At 41.5% G+C, this 21,508-nt stretch overlaps 1 protein-coding gene across 6 annotated transcripts in view; it reads right to left on the bottom strand.

Moving 5' to 3' along the window:
• PLCB1 (phospholipase C beta 1) overlaps window positions 1-21,508 on the bottom strand; it is a 661,927-nt gene that overhangs the window by 154,143 nt on the left and 486,276 nt on the right. For all 6 annotated transcript variants that reach the window (XM_044385688.3, XM_044385692.3, XM_044385690.3 and 3 more), the window contains 2 exons: window positions 16,088-16,245; window positions 5,297-5,379 (listed from right to left, as the gene is read on the bottom strand). In XM_044385688.3, the coding sequence (XP_044241623.2) occupies window positions 5,297-5,379; window positions 16,088-16,245 (241 nt within the window). The remainder of the gene's footprint in view (window positions 1-5,296; window positions 5,380-16,087; window positions 16,246-21,508) is intronic.

Below are 21,508 nucleotides of genomic sequence, written 5' to 3'. Positions count from 1 at the left end.
AAATCATATTGCAATGGTCCACAGGGAAAATCACTCTTTATATCCTTTTTAAAAGGCATATATTTTGGGGGATCAAGTGAGTTCTCTGGGGTTCAACTGGAAGCCCAAGGTCCCGGTTTTGTTGGAATTGCAAGGGAGAGGCAAAGAGGAGATTCAAGAACTTGCAAAGCCCTGCAGAATGACCTCCCACCTTCTCATTGTCCTTTCTTGATCTATAGGAGATTTTACTGCCTGGCTTATTCAGCCGTCAGAATATTCCTCACCGGGATCAGGGAGAGGGGACAACTTGCCAGCCAGAGAACTGATCCTGAAAAGCATGGGAGTGGTTGTTTAAGGACAACTCAACAGAAGTTGGGGAGCAAGCAGAAGAGTAACTGATTTGGCAGAGCCACCCTGGACATCCTGTGTTCAGACACCGCTGCTCAAAGGACAACGAGCCCAGGGGCTCAATCAGGCCAACTGGCTTTGCAGCTGTAGCCAAGACAAGTCCACCTGTGCCCTGCCGGCACGTTCCAGGCTGCACGGGAGAAACTGTCCAAACCCTCCATTTCACTTTCACAGAATGACACTACTGAGTGTCACAGAGCTTTGCTACTCCAAGTGTGGTCCAAGCAGCAACAGCGCCTAGAGCTGGCCAGAAATGCAGATTCAAGGCCTCCAATGCAGATTCTGAGCCAGAATTTCTGGAGAAGCAGGGTGTAGGGGTCTTCACAAACCCTCTAGATGATTCTGATGCGTGCTCAAGTTTGAGAGCCCTTGCTATAGATTGAAATAAGTCAGCAGGTGCTGAAGGAGATGACATTTTTCTTGAGTGTTGGAACCTGGGAGCCCCAAGTTCCTTTGGCCAGAGACCTGGAGTAAAAAGGGAGAGTTTTACCCTAATGTCCTGCTTTCAGGATTTTTAGGGGAGCCATAGTCACACCAGGGGTGGGATTTCGACGCGATGCTCCAGGTGTCCCTAAGCAGGCAGAGTCCTCTGTCCTTTGTCAGGCTGTCCCCCAAACCAAGGCCTAGGAAGGATTTTGCTGGAGCACAATCTTGCCTGATTCCACTAAAGAATCACCAGAGCTCTTAATGCTGTAGGTGTTGGGGCCGAGGGCCAGGCCGTGATTCACTGAATTGGGAGAGGAGTCCTGGAGCCTGCATTCGTGACCAGCCTGCAGGCAGCTCTGATGCGGGTATTTAGTGGACCACAGTGTTTAAAGCAATGCTCTGAGGTTCCATCCAAATTACCCAGGCTCTTAAGAAAATGACACTTCCTAGGCAGGTTCAGCGTGGGGCCCAAGATTCTGCATTTCTTCCTTCCTTTCTCTTTCGTTTTGTCTCTCTTTCTTCCTTTCTTTCTTTCTTTCTTTCTTTCTTTCTTTCTTTCTTTCTTTCTTTCTTTCTTTCTTTCTCTTTCTTTCTTTCTTTCCTTCTTTCTTTCTTTCTTTCTTTTCTTCCTTTCTTCCTTTCTTTCTTTCCCCCTTTTCTTTTCTTTTTTTTTTTCTTTTCTTTAAGTAAACTCTACCCAAAACGTGGGGCTCAAACTCACGACCCTGAGGTCAAGAGTCTCACGCTCTATTGACTGAGCCAGCCAGCTGCCCCGACTCTGCATTTCTACCAAGCTCCTCGATGAGGCAGATGCGGCTGGATCGCGGATTCAAGCAATCTGAAGAGGAGAGATCGAAATCTGACCTTTTCAAATTTGCCTCAAAATCAACTGAGGTGAAGAGAACAAGAGGGAGTATTCCAAGAAAAAGCAAAATGGGCTACTTGGTAATCAGACTATTCATGTTCTACCCCTCCCCACCCCCCACCCCCACACATCCACCGGACAGGGAGCCGAATCAGAGCGTAGTGAATAGAAAAAGTCAGAGGAAAACAAAACAACTTTGTGGGTCAAAACTGCAGAAATAAAAGACATTCACATTACAGGTGGAGAGCAAAAAAAAAAAAAAAAAAAAAAAAAAAAATCCTGAGGTGCTCAGAGCACCCCATCAGCTATGGGACAGACGAAATGACAGGAAATACCCACAAATACATTTTGAGCTTCAGGCCACAGCAGGCACATCTGGACATAGTCACATACCCCTCAAGTGGAGGCACCTGGCCCAGTGGCCAGTTTTCCGACCAAGGACTGTGCCCCGTGAAAAGTCATGGTGTAAATCCCCCACATTGAACCCACCTCCTTCTTTATAGAGGAAGAAGCTAGAACCCCTGGATATTTAAGACCTTGTCCCGAATTTCCCATTATCTGTGGCTGAACCAGAGGTAGGCATCACTTTGCTTGACTTCAGTATAGAATTCTTTCAATGAAACTAAATGCCAGCTCACAAATTAGGTGGAGCCTCAGAGTTAGCTAGGGTCTGCCTTTTTTTTTTTTTAAGATTTCAAAGTCTCATTTCTACAAATTCAAAATCGGGTGTGGGAGTGTGGCTCAGGAATCTGCATTTTATGGGAATCTGATGGAGCAGGGGGGAGAAGGATGAGTTGCCATCTGCTAATGGGCTAATGGCAGATCTCCCTTCGTTCGTAGACAGGGAATTTCAAGTACTCGGAGGGAAAACCAGAAAATCCAGTGGGTGTCTTCCTTTCTTCCTGCGTGAGTTTGCTTTGGAGATGTGGCTCAAAGGGGCCCAAACCACAGTTCCTAATCTGGCATTTTGTAGACACAGCACACCGGAGAATGAAATGGTCCACTAGAGATGGCAAATAGGTGGCGGGTGTTTGGGGGGTGGGGAGGGTGTCTCCTGGTCACTCTGTTGCGAAGGATTCTGAGGTTTATTTCTAGTGGGAAAGAGGGCTGCATGTGAAGAATGATGTCTGCCACCGGGTTCAGCAATGAGGTGAGGTGGCCCACCTGTCAAGCACGGGGTTTTACCTGCAAAGGGAAAAAGCTTACTTATTTTCTTTGGGTGCGTGATAATCCCCCCAGGAGAAGATTGAAGCTGAGAGATTTTTGACGTGTGAAGCTCGAGGATCGTGGAAATATGAAGCAAACAGCTTTCCGGCCCGCGATAGACCTCGGTATCTTACTATTTCACTGCCATCAGCTTATCTCAATGGTTTGGGGTAAATATCATGGCATCCTAGGAAGGTTGTTTTCCTGTTTTCTTTTGTGACATATGAATTATTAATAAACTTTTAATTGCTAAATATCTCCTTTTTAAACCCGAAAGGACAGTATCATGGTACTGTCTTTTTGCTTTTGTGTACAGTGCAAGGTTTGTTTTTCACACCTTGTTTTGGCCCTCTGTGTGTTTGGTGTTGAAAACCGCAAAAAATGTCCTGTGGTTAAGGGTCACAAGCCACAAAAAAGTGAACACTTATAGACAGTTGCTTTGTGGATGCTCTGGTTGTCCTAATTCGGTATTTTGAAGACCAGATGCAACTGCTTAGGTGTGGGGATAGCGTTGGTGAAACGTGTGATTTCTGAAGCCAGACCAGCCAGATTTTGAATCCCAGCTCTACCACCGTTTAGCTGCCTGGCTTTGGGTAAGTTACTCACTCTCTTTGGGGCTCAGTTTCAACATCTGCAAAATAGGGATTGTTGTCATAATATTTATTCTTAGGAGCCCCTGGGTTTGTGGTGAGGGTTACATGACCTTACACCTGTAAGGCTGCTTGGCACATAATAGAAATTCAATAAATATTAACTGTTACTATGTTTGTGGTGGTAGGTGGCTGTTGATACCTCTCTGGTTCCCTTGTAGGGAAGTTCAGTGAGGCAGGTGTGAGAATCAAGAGTAGAACTAGAGCTTTTCATCTTGTCTAATTTATACAGAAACATTTCTTGAAGACCATAAATGTGCTGGATTCGAAGATATTTCTTGAAAAGGACATAATACATCAACAAGTCGGGGAACTTCCGTGCCTGAAAGAAAGGTGCTAAAGGACTGGGAGAGCCCAGTTACAGATGGCTGGGCAGAGATGAGAAAACACTCATGCGCGAGTCAGGGTCATCACAGCACATGAGGTATTAAATACAGCAACTCAAGAGGCGCTCCCTTTAGTTCAAAGAGGAATAGCAATGAAACAGAATCAATTCTTTTCTCTGCAACTGCCCCTCAGAAGTGTTAGAAAAACTATCCGCCAAATGATTAAATCATTCATTGGCTGACGGTCTCCCAGTGCAACAGAACCAAGAGCTGGTAAATGTAATATGGATTTCCTGAGGGCAAACTAGAAATACAGATAATTATAAAATTGGTTACTTCAAAATAAGGCCTCTCTCCATGATCACAGTAACAAATGATCACATTTAAGTACTTGGAAATTCCTCAGGCTGAAATTTGCTCATGACCCAACTGTTTCTTTAAGATTTTAGTGAATTCTTAAAGAATTAGTAAATTGAAGGGAGGGTTGCAAATTAGTTGGGCAAAGGGAATCAATCAGGGGTCTGGGAAAGACTTCCAATAAGAAGAAGGGTAAAAAAAGAACCCTTGAGCCACATTAGGACAGTGCTGTTGGCTTTTAGTTGAGAAATTTGGCTGAGGTCGTTGAAATGAAAGAGAGGGCATCACAAATACTTTTTTGAGCAATGGTAGTCACCACTACACAGTCTTCAGCCATTCATTCCCTGGACTAGAATTTTAGTTTCTTGAATTTTGATTCAAACATAGAAAAGACTCTTTCATTGTGAAGCACTTTAAATTGAGTAACAACTATAGGGAAAACTAATGCCCATATTTTAGATACAAATGTGTCTTACTCTGGCATTTTGTGATAAAATGAATATGAGTTGTCAGAGAATCTTTGCGTGGCTTAGCGATAAGTGCAGGCTATTTTTGAAACAGGATCCCATTTACAAATACTAACAAACAATGCAACTAATGGGAAGAGGAAGGAGGGAAGGGACCACCTGGTGGTCTGAGTTCTGTGTAAGTGCAGGCAGTAGAACAGAACTTACAGCTTTCCCTCCACCAGCTCCAGCATGTTCAGAACTGGCCATTTTCATGCGACACAACGGACTATAAATTTGCATGCAGTAGAAGGAGCTAATAATGAGGGAGGATTGTATAAGTGGCCCACCGAAAGAGAGACATGTATTATCCCGCAGCACTGCAAAAAAGGAGTCCTTAGTTTAAAATCCTGTGGACTGAAAATATATTCCACAAGTCCAGTGGATTATTGTAATATTAATAAGGTTTAAGCAAATAAATCCCAACATATGCAGATGAAAACATGACACTTAAGACACAGCATAATTAAGGAACACCATTAATAATGTCAAATAATCTTAAATCTGATGCACAATTATTAAACATGCCCTATTAGGGAAAAAGACTCCCCAGTGAGCGTGTGGAGTACTTACGAATCTACGTGGTTCTCAAATGAAAGCAGAATTGGAAAAGGTGATGTCTTAAATGCACACTCAGCGATTGCTTCTATCACTTCCTAAAAATGAGAACATGCGCATATTCAGTATGCCAGAATTGTAATGTGTATATACGTTTTCCCTTTGGGGTTACACACATTAACGTGGTTGCCTTTTTCATTCATAGAATTGTATGGAAAGACCTGAAGTGGCTAGAAGGGCTTGTGCAAGCTGCTGGACTATACATTTTCTGATTCTTTTTTCTTTCTTCTTTCTTTCTTTCTTTCTTTCTTTCCTTTCTTTTTTTTTTTTTTTAAGATTTATCTATTTTAGAGAGACAGAGAGAGCATGAGCAGGGGTGGAGGGGAAGAGGGAAAGGGGGAGAGAGAGAGAGAGAGAGAGAAGTGGACTCCCCGCTGAGCATGAAGCCCTATGCGAGGCTAAGTGCCAGGACCCTGAGATGGTGACCTGAGCCAAAATCAAGAGTCGATCGTTTAATTGACTGCGTCACCCAGGTGCCTCTAGATTTTCTAATTCTTGACTTAACGAAGCAGAAAAAAAGAAGACTGGTTTGGTGAAGGGGAGACACAATTATAAAAGACAATCGTTCTTCTATTTGCTAATTATATATACATATTTTAATGAAAGAAGAAATCTAATCACATTATAAAAAAATTTGGATGAGAGAAGGCAACAATTTTCACCCATACATTCACCCTTTGAACAAAACCACTGTTGGTATTTGGTTGTATTTACTTCTAGTTTGTTTTTCATTTGTTTGTATAACTTGGTTTTGTTATAGTAAATATTCTACTTGTATTTTGTTGAACATTGTTATTGAGATGCAACCTTATTGAGATACAATGCAACCATTTAAAGCACACAACTGGATGGTGCTTAGTATATTCACAGAGTTGTGCAACCATCATCCCAATCTGATTAGGACATTTTATCACCCTGGAAAGAAACCACGTACCCATTAGCAGTCACTTCCTCTTTTCCCCATCCTGCTCCCACGCACCCTGCCCAAGGCAACCACTAATCTACTTTCTGTCTCCATAGATTTTGCCTTTCCCAAACATTTCATATAAATGGAATCATACAATAGGTGGCCTTTTATGCTCTGGCACTTTTCACTTAGCATGCTTTTGAGGTTCATCCGTGTTGTAACGTGTATTAGTACTTCATTCCTCAATCTATATTTTTAAAGAATGTATGTGTCATAAGCTTTAATAGCTGTATAAAATTCTAGGGAGCAGTAGTATTATAATTGATTTAATCATTACCCAACTGTTGGACAGGCACATTTAAAGAGCTATCATTCAGATAGTTCTACAAAGAACATCTCCATTTTTTCCTCGTATTTTGAATTACTTTCTGGGAATGAATTCTCAGAAGGGAAATTATTGAATTAAAGAATATGAATACTTTTATAGTCTCCCGCATTTCTCCAATTTATTTTTCATCTTTGATCGCCTAGAGTAATGTATGAAGGACCACATTTCAATGCATATCCAACCAGCTTTGGGCTCCAGGTTTTCCATGTTTTTCTTATTGAACTAGTATACTCACAATGTTTGTTTTTTAGTTGCATTTCTTCTTCTCATAGTCTCCTTTCAAGTAGGAATTTCTACTCTCATTCCTTTTCCACTATCTTCTCCACCTTCCTTAAAGGACGCATTGCTTTCCTTATATCCATGTGAGAAAGCTATTTCCCTGGCCCTAGAGTATAAATAAGGCTTTCTAATTCTGTACTACATTTGCATATATCCTCTGAGAAGGATTTGCCTGCACGGAGCAAAAGAATCACTCTCACTGTTTCTTAGAAGTGAATTCACAGATTGCCTTTCATACATTATCAGTTTAACTTTTATGATAGTTGATGCCATCAAAACTAAGTGCACTATAAATAGCAAGCAACACCAAGACTTTAAATTCTTGATTTTTTTTAGGACAAGCTTCAGATTCAAACAGGCTTGCATTTGAATCCTAAACTTCTTAGCTTTACAAACTGTGTGACCTTGGGAGAAATCACTTAATGCCTCCGTGCATTGACTTGCTGATATGTAAAGTGAGGGTGATAAAACTCAGTCCGTAAGCCTGTTCTGAGGAAGGATCCATCTATCTCATGATGAGCATATATTCTTCTTCTTCTTTTTTTTAAATTTTATTTATTCATTTGAGAGAGAGAGAGGGAAACAGAGCACAAGCAGGGGGACACGCAGAGGGAGAGGGAGAAGCGCAGACTTCCCGCTGAGCTGGGAGCCAGCTATGGGGCTCCATCCCAGCACCTGGAGACCAAGATCTGAGCTGAAGGCAGCCGCTTTACCATCTGAGCCACCCAGGCGCCCCGAGCACATATTCTTAAATCAACTCAGGCTCCTTACGGTGCTGGTGCCTCCCTCCTCACTCACCTTAAACCTTCCCTCTTAGACTCTTACTAATATAAACAAGAGCTACCATTAAATGAGCATTTATAATGTTCCCAGACACATATTTTAACTCATGCTATAAACATTCTCTAAGGAAAACATTATCCACTAATACAGATTATAAAATGGAGGCTCAGAGATATCAACCAATTTGCCCAAGGTCACAAAGAGGAGAATCCAAGAAACCCCAGGGAAATTTACCTGACTCTAGAGTTTATGTTCTTAACCCCTGCAGTAACTCTCATGTAGCTAATTAACCACCAAAGATCAAAGCCCTCAAAGTAACTGCAAATAGATATCATAAAGAAAGTAGGTGTTAAGTGTGAATAAAAAGGAGCTGGATTTGGTTGATTTCATAAATTTGGCCCTATTGTATCAGCTAAATGCAAAACACATTAGAGCTCTTCTTGACTTCTCTTTGTCTAGTATCTTTTGATGTCAGCAATCCAGTCCAAAATCTACCCAGCATATAACCACATCTCAGCACGTCTACCTCTATCATCCTGACCCAAAACCTCTGCAATAACTGCTTTTGTAGCTTTCATCATCATTCCCACATATTCACTACCCTTTCCTGGGAGATCTGTTGACAACTGACATGGCCATGTCCTTTGTTTTGGCCGTTGAAATGTCTGTGAAAATGACATACTGAACACAGGGTCTTGAAGGGCCACCATGTGATTCTGCCATTTCTCTTTCCCCTCTGCCATGAACCCAGTGATATCACAGATTGGGCTGCTCTGTCCATGTGGCATATAGACGGTATCAATCAGAACAACAGCCAACATCTAACCTGAATAAGAAATAAACCTTTGGCTCTAAACCACTGAGATTCTGGGGGTGAGGGGATGGGGTGTCTTGTTACTGCAGCAAAACCTAGCCGAGGCTTCTACGTTTCCCCCTACATTATATACCACAGCCATAGTGATTGCTCTTAAACACGAATCAGATTATTTCATTGCTTTGGAGTAAACCTTTCACTGGCCTTCCATTTCGCAGAATGAAATCCAAATTCTTTATTAGATCTGGCAGCTACTATCTCTCTAAATTCGTCACCTTTTCCTTTCCCATTGCTCACCCAGATATAGTCTATTGATCTTTTCTTCTTTTCCTCAAATACAACAAGCATGAGTTCATTTCTGTTCATCTGTTTCATTTCTTTTTTCATCTTTGTTACTTCTGTTAGGAATTCTCTTACCTGAAAGCAAGACTCACTTCCTTAATTTTGGGGGTGGTGGTCTCTGCTCAAATGTCATGTTACGCAAGTCTTTTTCCCACCACCCTGCTGAAAAGAGCACACCTTAGCCCCCTTTTCCTTCAATACTTACTTATGTTGCCTTAAAGGGCATGTCTCCATGTGTCATATTGTGTGTTTATTTTGGTCTATCTCTCCCCACTAGACCATAAGCTTCTTGGAGATAAACACTCAATTTTCTTCACGACTTTGTCCCTAGGGCTTAGGAAGTGCTAAGGCATATTCTAGACATTCACTAAATATCTTCTTTTTTCTTTTTTTTTTTTTAAAGATTTTATTTTTTTATTTGACAGAGAGAGAGCACACAAACAGGGACAGCAGCAGAGGGAGAGGGAGAAGCAGACTCCTCGTTGAGCAAGGAGCATGCCAGGATCCTGGGATCATGACCTGAGGCAAAGACAGACACTTCACCGACTGAGCCACCCAGGCGCCCCGACCCTCATTAAATATTTTCAAATAAATGAATGAACTCAACATTCTTAACGGAAGAGAAACATCATTTATCTCGCTGCACTCCGGTTTAGTCTTCTACTGTTTCAGAGGTCAGTACGCATTCCATAAAGCGCCGGAGAGTAAGTATTTTAGCTTTGCTGGTCATGTGGTTTTTATGGCAATTATTCGACTTTGCCTTTGTAGACCCAAAGAAGCCACAGATAATATGTACACATGTGGATGTGCCTATGTGCCAACCAAACTTAGTTCATAAAAACAGGTGGTGGGCTGAATGTGGCCTGTGGAAGGTAGTCAGTCAACCCCTGGGCTAGTTTGTTCAGCGGCTTAAGCAAAGCTTGAAACTCGATTGTAACCACAGGCAAATGTTATTTTGTATTAAAGAAGTTTGAATATTGATTCCATACTCAATAGCCCAGTTAACTTTAACAACGCTGTGGCCAATATTTCCAATCAAGGTTGAGTGTTGCCTTAAGGAAAAAATCTTTCAAACATAAAAGTAAATAAAAGTGTAATCAGTCTTTGATAACTTTTCTGAGGATGACTGTTGTCTGTGGCTACTTGAGAATTAGTGCAACTGCCTTTATTAACGAAGGCTGACTGCGGACCTGCCCCAGGAGCATCTGGGCCAATGAGAGTCAGGCCTGCAAGCAGGTGAGAAACCTAACACTTCTCCCTCAGAAAGTGGGTGTTTTGCCTCCAGCCAAAGGGCTATCTCTCTTTTTCTCTGGCAAATGAAATGTGAGTGTTTTTCTAGGTCTGCTCTCAGACTCATAGGGAGTTTGTGCCTTCCTCCATCTTGCCAGCTCCCTGCTTCTGGTTCTCTCTTCCCACAGCTGGGATGCTAGCAGCCGGAAGAGCAGCTGGGCTCTGGGATCCCGGGCCTTCCTGGCTGCGTCTCCTACTTCTCCCTCTTCCTCCCTCTGGCATTCTGGTCTTCTGCACTTGACTTCGGACACCCTTCTCGGCTCCCCCTGGGCCTCTAACCGAGGCTGGGCTGTGTTTAGTTTGGGCTCCGGGTTTCTTCCTAGAAGTGGACAACAGGGGTTGTACGGGCAGGGCCTCTACAGCCTCTACCACGGCAACTTTACAACTGACTTAACTCAAACCCCTCCATCCCATCCTGACTTCATAAAAATTCTTTGCACGTGGAATACCACAACCATTACATTTACAGAAACAAAGCTAAAGTGTGGCTTTAAAAAATTCAATTATTATACCAATAACTAACATGTACAGAGCACTCACTGTGCGCCAAACCTTGTTCTAAGCGATGTCTATGTATTAAGTAGGGTCTCTGAATGCTTACAACAACCCTAGAAGGTAAGAACTATTATCTTTTCCATTGTGCTCATAAGAAAGAAGCTAGGTCCGGTAAGGGAGCTTCTCCAAGCTCCTGCAGCCAGCCAGTCCTTGGGAGAGCTGGTGTCGGACACTGGTATCAGCTCCAGAAATGCATTCTTTTTTTTTTTTTTTTTAAGATTTTTATTTTTATTTATTTGACAGAGAGACAGCCAGCCAGATAGGGAACACAAGCAGGGGGAGTGGAAGAGGAAGAAGCAGGCTCCCAGCGGAGAAGCCTGATGTGGGGCTGGATCCCAAAACACCAGGATCACGCCCTGAGCCGAAGGCAGAGTTAACGACTGCGCTACCCAGGTGCCCCTCAGAAATGCATTCTTAACTTCTAGTCTCTTTTCTCTTTCCTCCCATCCTTTCCCCCCTCCCACTGTCCATCTCTCCTCACCTCCACCATAACTTCAGCCACTGGCATAGGAAACCTTTTTGAACCTTCAAAGCCAAAGAAAGCACTTACTCGATTTCATCTAGTAACCGTAGTTGGGAGTACCTGAAAAACTCAGAAGTCCTTCTATAGAACTTTCATGTTTTAATGGCGTTTTAATCTGCATGGTGTGCATGGTCATTGAGGATGAGAAAACCTATTATAAGCTTTAAGTTTGGTTCTCACATCTGAGCTCTCATTACTGGGCATTGGATCGAAAGTACCTTACTGCTCAATTGCTCCTTATTAAGCCAAAACTGTTTTCAGGGACTTCTAACACTGGATTCAGTAATCTATAAACCATATGGCTCAATTACTAACCTCCAGTGGGAAAAACTGCCCTTGAAATCCTTCAGCCCTGATAGACAACAGCAGGATGTATTTGGATATCCATTTTATGTGACCATTTACGAAGCTGTTAAATTGCATCCTAAATTATTATTTTTCTCAGAGCTTTATTTTCAGAAATGCTCGATTTAACCACATGCTCAAATTTAATATATTTTCGTCATCAATTTTATCACATTACCCACTTTTCCATCTTATACAATTGCTGGTAACAAAGGAGCTGCCTGAGGGGAGAAAAAGGAGCAATTTGGGGATGGAATGGGCGGGGGGTGGTGGTGTCTAGCGTGGGGAGGAAGGAGACTGAGTGGGAGCAGACAGAATTCGCCAAGTGGCGAATTACTATGTCATAACCATCAGAAAGGCTAAGGCAATGAGGCAAAGAAATAGAACAGCAGATATATGAGATAAATAATAAATAAATCCAGAGTGCAAAATAAAGAGTCTTCCATAAAGACGCTGAATTATAGCATGTCCCCTTTCTCAGAACATAACCTTTTATTTAGGCCCATATAATAAATAGGTAGTAAATGCCAATAGGAACTTTTACTTTTGGGGATACGTCGCACAGAAGCTTTTCAGATTACATAGATTGAGAGTAGATAAACGGTGGGACATAAAAATGATGAACTTTTGTAATCAGTTTATTTTGCTGTTGCAGTATGTGCTGTGGGTATAGAATACAGCCTAATCGCACCATGAAGGTCAGGTCCAGATACATGGGATAGCCAAAACTGGCACACGCTCGGAGAGTCTTTGCACTGCCCACCAATATAGCATACCTGCAATGCGACACATGAAAACGGAGAAAGACAAAATTCATTTATCTGAAGGACAGAGGCAAGAAAGACTAAAATTAAAAGCTATGCTGTAATTTGTCTATTTGCTTGGGGATGGGAAGAGTCATTAAAACACACACACACACACACACACACACACACACACACACACACATTTGTTGTGCACCTGTTATATTCTTTTCGAAGTGCTTGGGACAGATCAGGGAACAAAACAAAGATCTCTATCTTGGTGGTGCTTACATGCTAGTAGAAGAATAGAAGGAGACAGGGAATAAACAAGAAACATAATAATTAAGTAAATTAAGCAGAGTGGCAGGAAGTGATAAGGTGCCACTTGGTAAATGCAAAAAATAAAGTGGTGCTGGGGAGTGTATCGGGAGTGTGGGAGTGGGTGTGATGGCTCCTTACAGTACTAAATACAGTGGTCCCAGTAGGCCTCGTTGAAAAGGCAGCATTTGAGAAAGGCTTCAAGGAGTTAAGAGGTGAGCCATGCAGATACCTGGGGGAAGAACATTCCAGGCAGAGTCTCACAACCTGTGCAAAGGCTGTGAGGTGGGACCTGCCTCGCATAGTCAAGGAACAGCAGAGCTTTGGCGTCTGTGTGGCTCAGTCAGTTAAGTGTCTGCCTTCGGCTCAGGTCATGGTCTCAGGGTTCTGGCATCGAGCCCCACATCAGGGTGCCTGCTCAGCAAAGTGTCTGCTTCTCCATTTCCCTCTACCCCTCCCCACCACTCAACCTTTCTCTCTCAAATAAATAAATAAAATATTTAAAAATAAAAATAAAAAAAGAACAGCAGAGCCCGATGGAGGTGTAGCCAAGTGAATGAGGGGGAAAGGGGTAATGGGTGTGTGTGGGGGGGGTTGGATCACACAGGCTCTTGTCCCCCACTTCTCTTTTTTACCCTTTCTTCCAAAGTCACATACACACTGATTTCTGGAAAAGCAGACTCTGTGCTGATAAGCCTGCCCAGCAAGCTGGGACTGTGGTGAGGCAAGGGAGGGGTCTAAATGCAAAGGGTAAGGAGACACTCACCTTCGGGTACCAGCTCTGCATGTACATGACACCGAGAGCAAATGGCTCCTTTAATTCTGCATGTGAGGTGCCGCACTAAGCCTCACCTCAGTCCTAAGCTTGATGCAGAGAATTCCTGCTCTCTATTTGACCACAAAACAGGTTGGCATTTCTACTATCCACAGCCAGCCTAGCCTGCCACCGCCACCACCTACCCACATCTTTGCAAGAATAATCCACCCTGCAAATGTGCATTAGCAAGAAGCATGGCTGGACAAACCAACCACTGGGGAGATGAGTTTCCTGCTCCCTTTGGCCACCCCCACCCTCCACTGGCAGGCAGAGAGAGGAAGCAGTATTCTGGGCTAGATTTAGTCTTCTAGTTTCTACATCTGTCTGCAAACGTGTGGATGTGGTGGAGAAGTGATGCTTCCCCAGCCCAGGAAGAGATGTCCAGTCAGTCTGTGACGCTGGGATCACAGATGTGACTGAAGAACCAGTTGTACAGACAAGTGCACAGGGTGAGTCACTCTAAGCTGACTTGGTGTCTGAGATCAAGAAGCCAATGCCCCACATAAAATTAATAGGCCTTAGAATACTCTTGGTGTTTATCTCTCCACCCATCCACCCCCGCCCCATCCCAGAACTCAAAGAACCTTGAGGATTATAAATTTTCAAGAATATATAATTGTGGGGTGCCTGGGAGGCTCAGTTGGTTAAGCAGTTGTCTTCGGCTCAGGTCATGATCTCTGGGTCCTGAGATCAAGCTTCGTGTCCAGCTTCCTGCTCAGCAGGGAGTCTGCTTCTCTCTCTCTCTCTGCTCTTCCCCACTGCTTGTTCTCTCTCTTTCTCAAAGAAATAAATAAAATCTTTAAAGAATTTATAATTGCTCCCCATATGGACTCTGAGGGGACCATGAGCAGGGGTGGGAGGGCCCTGCTGGTACTGGGAAAATTTATAAGGCTTTCAGTCCCTTAGTGCAATAATGGCTCCGTCAGGATGTGGTATCTCCCTTCCCACGATTATCTCCATCCATCAACAGCCAGATGAGCCCAAACTGCACTCAATCCACATCAGGGTCATCTGTGCCCTACCTTTGCTTAAAGAGCCCAAGGAGATTAGGGGTTGGTATCTTAGAGAGCTGACAAAGGACAATGGCAGGAGCGGGGAGAATGGGGGACTATGGAAGTGAGACAAAAACCCACTGATTTTTCCATTAAGGAAAAACAAAAGAACTTGAGTGCTCCCTTTCAGAAACAGATATAAATGTAAAGATTTGATCAGAATTAAGGTCACTTTCATATTAAACTTTGTTGTAAAATTTAGTGAAGGGTGCTATATATCTTTAATTACCGTGCTGTAGCCTAAGTTTAAGAAATCATGAGAAGTCAGGTTCCCCAGACACAACATAGTGAACATATTTTAAGGTGCTAATGATATCAATTCTGAACGCATTTTTATTACTGTCAAATATGGTACCTTTGATCAGGAAATCCATTTATCTCAATTGAAATCTGGCTATTCCTTGACGATCTTGCTTCTCTTTTGCTGCTCTCTCAAGTGATAGCGGTTTATTTTCTCACATCCCAGGTGCCCCGGGGCCAAAAACTGGATAGTAGGGTTTTTTTTGCTCCCGATGCCATTTTTGCGTTCCAATTCTCATAAGGCACTCCAACCAGCTTTTACCACTTCCTCTCTTGTGCCATTTACTGAGCTCCCCTCATTCAGCAAAGACTTTGGTAAGTGCCTCACTGTCTTCTTCATCCAAAGCTTTGTCACCAATATTGGTGACATTAACATATAATTCATCCAACATTCTGCCCTCTCAGCACTCTGACCGCCCCATTTTCAATGGCCTTGTCCCCCACTCTACCTTAACTATCCACATACTTGGACTGTTTCCTTGGTTGGTTAGGGCGAGAGTTAGTGACCCAAAGCCAGTTCTGTCCTGAGACCCAGGTGACACAGGTAATGGGACTCACGCCTTGGGATCTGTGCTCTAGAGGTTGTTCTCTGGCCCTTCTTTTCTGGTTTACTTCCAAAGACATGAGAAGCCTGAGTCAGCAAAAAACACATTTCCCCTATAGCCCGTATATCCTCTTCCCAGATTGTTCTCTGGGTCCCTAGAACCCCCGAATTCCCCCACTCAAATGATTCCATGCTCCTGGGGTTGTCTCTTTTCAGGGGATATGAACATAACTTGGATATTTGGACTTCTGCGTCCATATGCATGAATGTTAGACCCTTTATGATGTAGGATGGAGTCTTGTGTGGAAAGAGAAGGGAGATGACCAAACACACCCTCATCCCTAGCTAATAAGAATGGCTGAAGCTCCTTATCAATTACAGCTTTAATTTCACCTCCTAGATAGGATTTATTAAGATACCCAATCACAGAATTATTTCTGCTTATTGACAGTAACCAATCTATAGCAAAACCTTACTTTCTTGAACCCTCACCCAAATCACCTAATATAAGCCCAAATCCTATAAGTCCTCCCTGAGGCGCTTTTCCTGAGACACCACAGCTCTCCATGACATGATGCTAATTACTCACAAATACACTACAAATTTTAGCCTCTAAAATTGCAAAGATGATTAATATAGCCTATAGACTTAATTATAACCACTGGGATTTTCTACCTTCGGAGGATTTACCCAAAAGGGTTCAGGTCTCCCTAGTTTCTTCTGTTAGCAATATTCATTCACTCTACCTTGAAGGATATTTCAGTTGTCATGGTGAACCCATGGGTGATGACTGGTTCCTCTTCAGCAGTCCGTCCCTTCCAGCAGTCCAACTCCACACAGCGACAACCAGACAGGAGCACTTGGCGATACATCTCAACAGAGGAGTTTCCAGCCAACTGGCCAGCTATAAAACACCAACAAAAGGATCCTTAGAATCCTACAAAGCCGGGCGCCTGGGTGGCACAGCGGTTAAGCGTCTGCCCTCGGCTGAGGGCGTGATCCCGGCGTTATGGGATCGAGCCCCACATCAGGCTCCTCCGCTATGAGCCTGCTGCTTCCTCTCCCACTCCCCCTGCTTGTGTTCCCTCTCTCACTGGCTGTCTCTATCTCTGTCGAATAAATAAATAAAATCTTTAAAAAAAAAAAAAAAGAATCCTACAAAGCAAGGAAGACATTGGTAGCTTCCTAGAAAATCTTTTCAACAATGGGAGAACAAAGAGTTCAAGAGCTTGTGTAGTTGGTGTCAACCTTCTGCCTCAACATATCAAAGGTTAGTGGCATAATCCCAAATGTAATTGTGGCTCCCTAGCAGTAGTTTTAGGGAAGAGAAAAACAGAAGGAAAAGAGCATTGTAAAAATAACAATAACTCATGTTTCCTAACTGCTTACCATGCGCCAACTATAGTTCTTCTGACTTTACATGTATTACCACATTTAATCTTCATAAAAACCTCTCTTGTATAACTACCTTTATTTTTTGAATATTTATTTTCAGGTAATGAAAATGGCAGAGAGGAATTCATGTGCTCAAGTTTCCAAAGCTGGTAAATGGAAGATCTAGGATTATAACTCAAAACTCAGTATTTTAGTCTGAGTCTCTAAGGCTATTCTGTTGTAAATCAAGCCTTCTGTCATGTTTATCCAAAGCACAAATGCTTAGAAACATTCTCTTTTCAGAAGTGGAATAAATTTGTAGGAATAAATTTAAATTTAACCAAAAGAGTGTAAAACATATTCTCTAATAATTATAAAGCAGTGAAGAAGGTCTTTTTATTTAGGTCTTAAAGAAGACCTAAATAAATGGAAAGACAACCCATGTTCATGGAACAGAAGACTTAGTATTGCTAAGATAACACTGTTGCCCAAATTTATTTACAAGTTCAATTCCTACAGAACTCCTAAGTTGGTTTTTCACATAAATTAACAAGCTGATTCTAAAATTCCTAAGGAAATGTAAAGAATCCCAAATGGCTAAAACAACTTTAAAAAATATGAACAAAGTTGGAGGACCTACATTTCCCTATTTCAAAACTTAACTACAAAACTACAAGACAGTGTGTTACTGGTATAAGGACAGACATATAGATCAATGGAATAGAACTGAGAGTCCAGAAATAAACCTTCACATTTATCTTCAGTTGACTTACAACAAAGGTGCCAAGACAATTCATTGCAGAAAGCATCATATTTTCAACAAATAGTGCTAGGACAACTGGATAGCCACACGCAAAATAATGAAGTTGGATCCCCATCTCATATCATAAACAAAAAAAGTTAACTAGAAATGGATTAAGCTCCTAAATATAAGACATAAAACTATGAAATTCTTAGAAGAAAACAGAGGGGTAAATCTTTGTGACCTGGATTAGGCAATGGTTTTTGTAGATATGACACCAAAAGCAAGCAACAGAGAGAAAAAAAAAAATAGATACACGTTCTCAAAACTTAAAACTTTTGTAAACAGAACTGAAGTACTCTAGTAAAGTGATAAGAATTGTTAATAATCAAAGCACTTGCGAAGTCTGAGAGTAGGAATGGAAACGAAATTAGTCCTATGCCATTTCAGTAGTTATTGGAAGGTACTCACTTCTTGATAAGTTATTTCTTAAAGATTAATAATAAATAACCTTTGAGACAAGCCCACCATCAACACACAAATGGAAGTTTTTGGTTTTCCACATTGAAGATTTTCTCTGATTTCTACTCTTTAAGTCTCCATCATTTTTTAAATAGTCAGTTAAAAAGTGACATGCTGATGAAAACTGTCAAAATGACTTTGAAATAGACAGGCTCTGTGTGGTGGAGACATACAGGACAAAGAAAATGGGATTAAGCCTGTTGGCTTAATTTTATTTTTATATGCATGTCACAACACCCAAACATCAGCAAAACAAAAGGATGACATTCTTGAGTTCTACAGAGCCCTAGTAAATGCCTGAAAGGCTGATTAAGTAGGTTTTCATAATCACTTTTCTCTGCTGAAAAAATTGGGCCTTTTAAACACACAAATGTGTTTGCAAAAGAAGAAATGCTGACAAAGTAATCTAGAAAGTTCCTAATGCTAGGTAATCAATTTGCCATTTATAATTGACTCAAAGTTTGTTGTAATAAAGGTCTCTGCTGCAGCAAAAAGGGGGGGGGTTAGGGACAGTGAGGGCGAGGAGAAAAGATAGTCATTTACGTGATTTTTAAGCTTAAGGGGGGCTACTTTAGCTAAAGGAAGTGAAGGATTCAAATAATACTTGGTTAACTCATTAAAAATGCTAGCTCCTGCAGAAAATTGTATGTTATTAAAGAGCAGAGCAGATTTTCTTGTGTATTATGTAGCAAATTGTTTAAGTGTATTTCTGACTATCCAATATCATTACGATTTCTGAATCTATTTCATTAATTGGTCGTTGAGTGTTTCTAACTTCAGTAGGGAAGTTGCCATGGGTTCATAAGCTAGAGAAGGTTTAATGGTAGATTGAAGTAGATAAATACCTAATTCACACTAGAGTTTTCAGTCATAAAAGATTCAAAAAATCTCTAGAAACATTTCTTTGGATTTGCATGCAATTTTTCTTTTTTAATCATTCAAAGAATAAGAGGAATTTGATGTACTTTTTGAATGTTGATCAGTTAATGTTTTTAAAGACATCATAAGGCATGGGGTTGGGTTTGTGAGATGCAAAGGAATATGAAGAAAAAAAACACTAAAAAATGGAAGATGAGAGAGAGAGTGTCTATGTTGTGTTTATTGTCCAACACCTAAGCCCAAAATAATCCTTCCAAAATCAACTGTTGTTCAATCTTAAAATGAATAGTCTTTATAAGAAATGGAAGCCTCCCAAAGAAAGCATATTTTAGGAAAACTCACATTTACCCATAATTGCCCTATTCCTTGGCATGCATGTTAGGTTTCCTGTGTGTTTTCCTTCATTTATGGAGATTTTTTTTTCCAAATATGTATTAATATTATCCATTATTTCCTCCTTTTCTGCCTAAATCCTCAAACCTAGTTTATTTTTCTTCCCTAACATTCCTAACTCCTCATTATTATATCCCACCTGCCCATTATATTTCCATTTGATTACATCCAATAAATATAGCTTCTGGGGCCAGGGGATTGCCTGGGGTTGGAATTAATGATATGTCATGAGTCCCTCAACCCTTGTTATTTCTGAAACTAGTATCTGACATCACCTCTGCCTGGCTGTGAATACCCTCTGGAGTACATTCCAAGTCCATGATTGAACTTGGGAGCCAAAGCTCCATCTCAGATTAATTCATAATACTGCCCCAAGTCATAGCTCTGCAACTTCTCACTTGACTGCATTCATTTTGGTTGGCTGGCTACATTCAATGTGCTTTGTCTAAGATTACCCAAGGCATCCATGGATGGAAGAGACCAGAAAATTGAAAATAACACCCCTCTATTAACACAGGCTTCTGAGAAATTGTCTGTATTTACAGTTATCATTACATATTTTCTTTTCAACCTCTACGCAAAAAGTTTCCAGAACATTATGCATTTGTTAATTCAGTGGCCTTCTTCAATAAACAGTATCTCCTTCAATAAATGGAGATGGGAACTATTTCTCCTTTTGCTTTCAGTGCTGTGTCAGCCATTCAGGTCACCTAATTCCACAGTTAGAGTTGAGGAAACTGTCCAAAATATAAAGGATGTGTTATTCATCTTGACCATTCCTAGGGGCATGAGTATGATCTGATGTCTCTCCCACAGTATCTGCCAGCTGCCCCAGGGAGACCATGAAGCTGTCTTCAACATGGATCCAATTGCCATAAGGAGGCTTAAGTGAGAAAGTGGGGAAGCAACTTTCAGCATATGCCTTACTGATCATATAAGCCTCACCATTAGGATCTGTGCACATTCCCAAACATGTCCTCTGTGGGAGGCAAAATATGAGCTCCTGGGGATGCAAAAATGACATGAGACCTATTCTTTACCCTTACCCATCTAGGTAGGTAGGCAAGTACACATAACAGAGATGTTCTCATGTGCCAGGGAGTTTAAACTCTTACCCCAACCTCATTCTTCTTGGCTTCCCTTTCTTTCTCTTTCTTCTCACCAATAGAATTCTATTTCGATTCTATTTAATTAAGGTTCTGATATGCTTCAGGATCCCCTCCTCAGTCCTGGGGTAAATCTTAATTCTTCCTAATCATGCACAGGAGTTCTGTGGCCCACGTTAGTGATTAATGTGAGCACTGCTGTGTGGTGTAGCTCTGGGCTATATCTAATACAGTGTAAAGGAAAGGCTACAGGGTAGGGTTGGGGGGGCCACCTCACTCATACAAAGGGCCACAAGACAGGGACTTCCCCTGTGCCACATGTGGATCTTATTTCATAGGGAGGCAATGCTCATGGTGCAAAAGCATCTTGCAGCCATAAGGGGAGCAAAGAGACAGAAAGCATCTGGGTCTCTGATGACATCAGTGAATTTTTGGTTTAATCAACCCTCTACCACTTTGCTTCTGGACTTCTTGTTGTGATTGGCAATAAATTCCTTAACATTTAAGTCATTAAGTAACAGTATCCTATTACTTATGGCCAAAAACACTCTGGCTGTCTCAATTTACCTTCATTTCACAAGTGAAGAAACTAAGGCTTAGAAGAGTTAATTTACTTAAAGGAAGATCTGAATGTGGTCTATTTGCTAAACATGATCTCTTCCCATTCTACCACTTAACTTTCACAGGTTTGTGTATATTTTACACCAAAACTAAATTATAAAAGGTTACATATGCTAAGGGTTAAAAGGATAGGAGAGATGGGAAAGTAGAGAGTGACACTCTGTCTGGGTTGGTAGTGTATAAATGACAAGGGTAAAACTATGCCTTGAATTATTTCTAGAACTTTTTTGCAGTCCAGAGCATATATGTGAGAAGAGGAGTTGAATAATTATTTGATATATTCAATCAGATAATTTAATTCATCAGAGGATAACAAAAACCTCAAATCTATTTTTTTTCTAAGCTGAATGAGGATGTTAATTATTCAGAGATATACTACTTTGCGTTGTCCATGAATTCGGAACAATTATCTCCCAAAAGGATTGGAGTATGGGAAGATTTATGAAGAGCTGAAAAAGTATAGGTTGAAATGAGTGCATACTGTTCTGTCCTGAGAGAATTTTGTTTTGAGTCATAGGGTGGATTCCTCA

Source organism: Ursus arctos, unplaced genomic scaffold (assembly GCF_023065955.2).
Source record: "Ursus arctos isolate Adak ecotype North America unplaced genomic scaffold, UrsArc2.0 scaffold_16, whole genome shotgun sequence".
Classification (NCBI taxonomy): domain Eukaryota; kingdom Metazoa; phylum Chordata; class Mammalia; order Carnivora; family Ursidae; genus Ursus; species Ursus arctos.
This window is presented reverse-complemented; position numbering and strand designations above follow the sequence as displayed.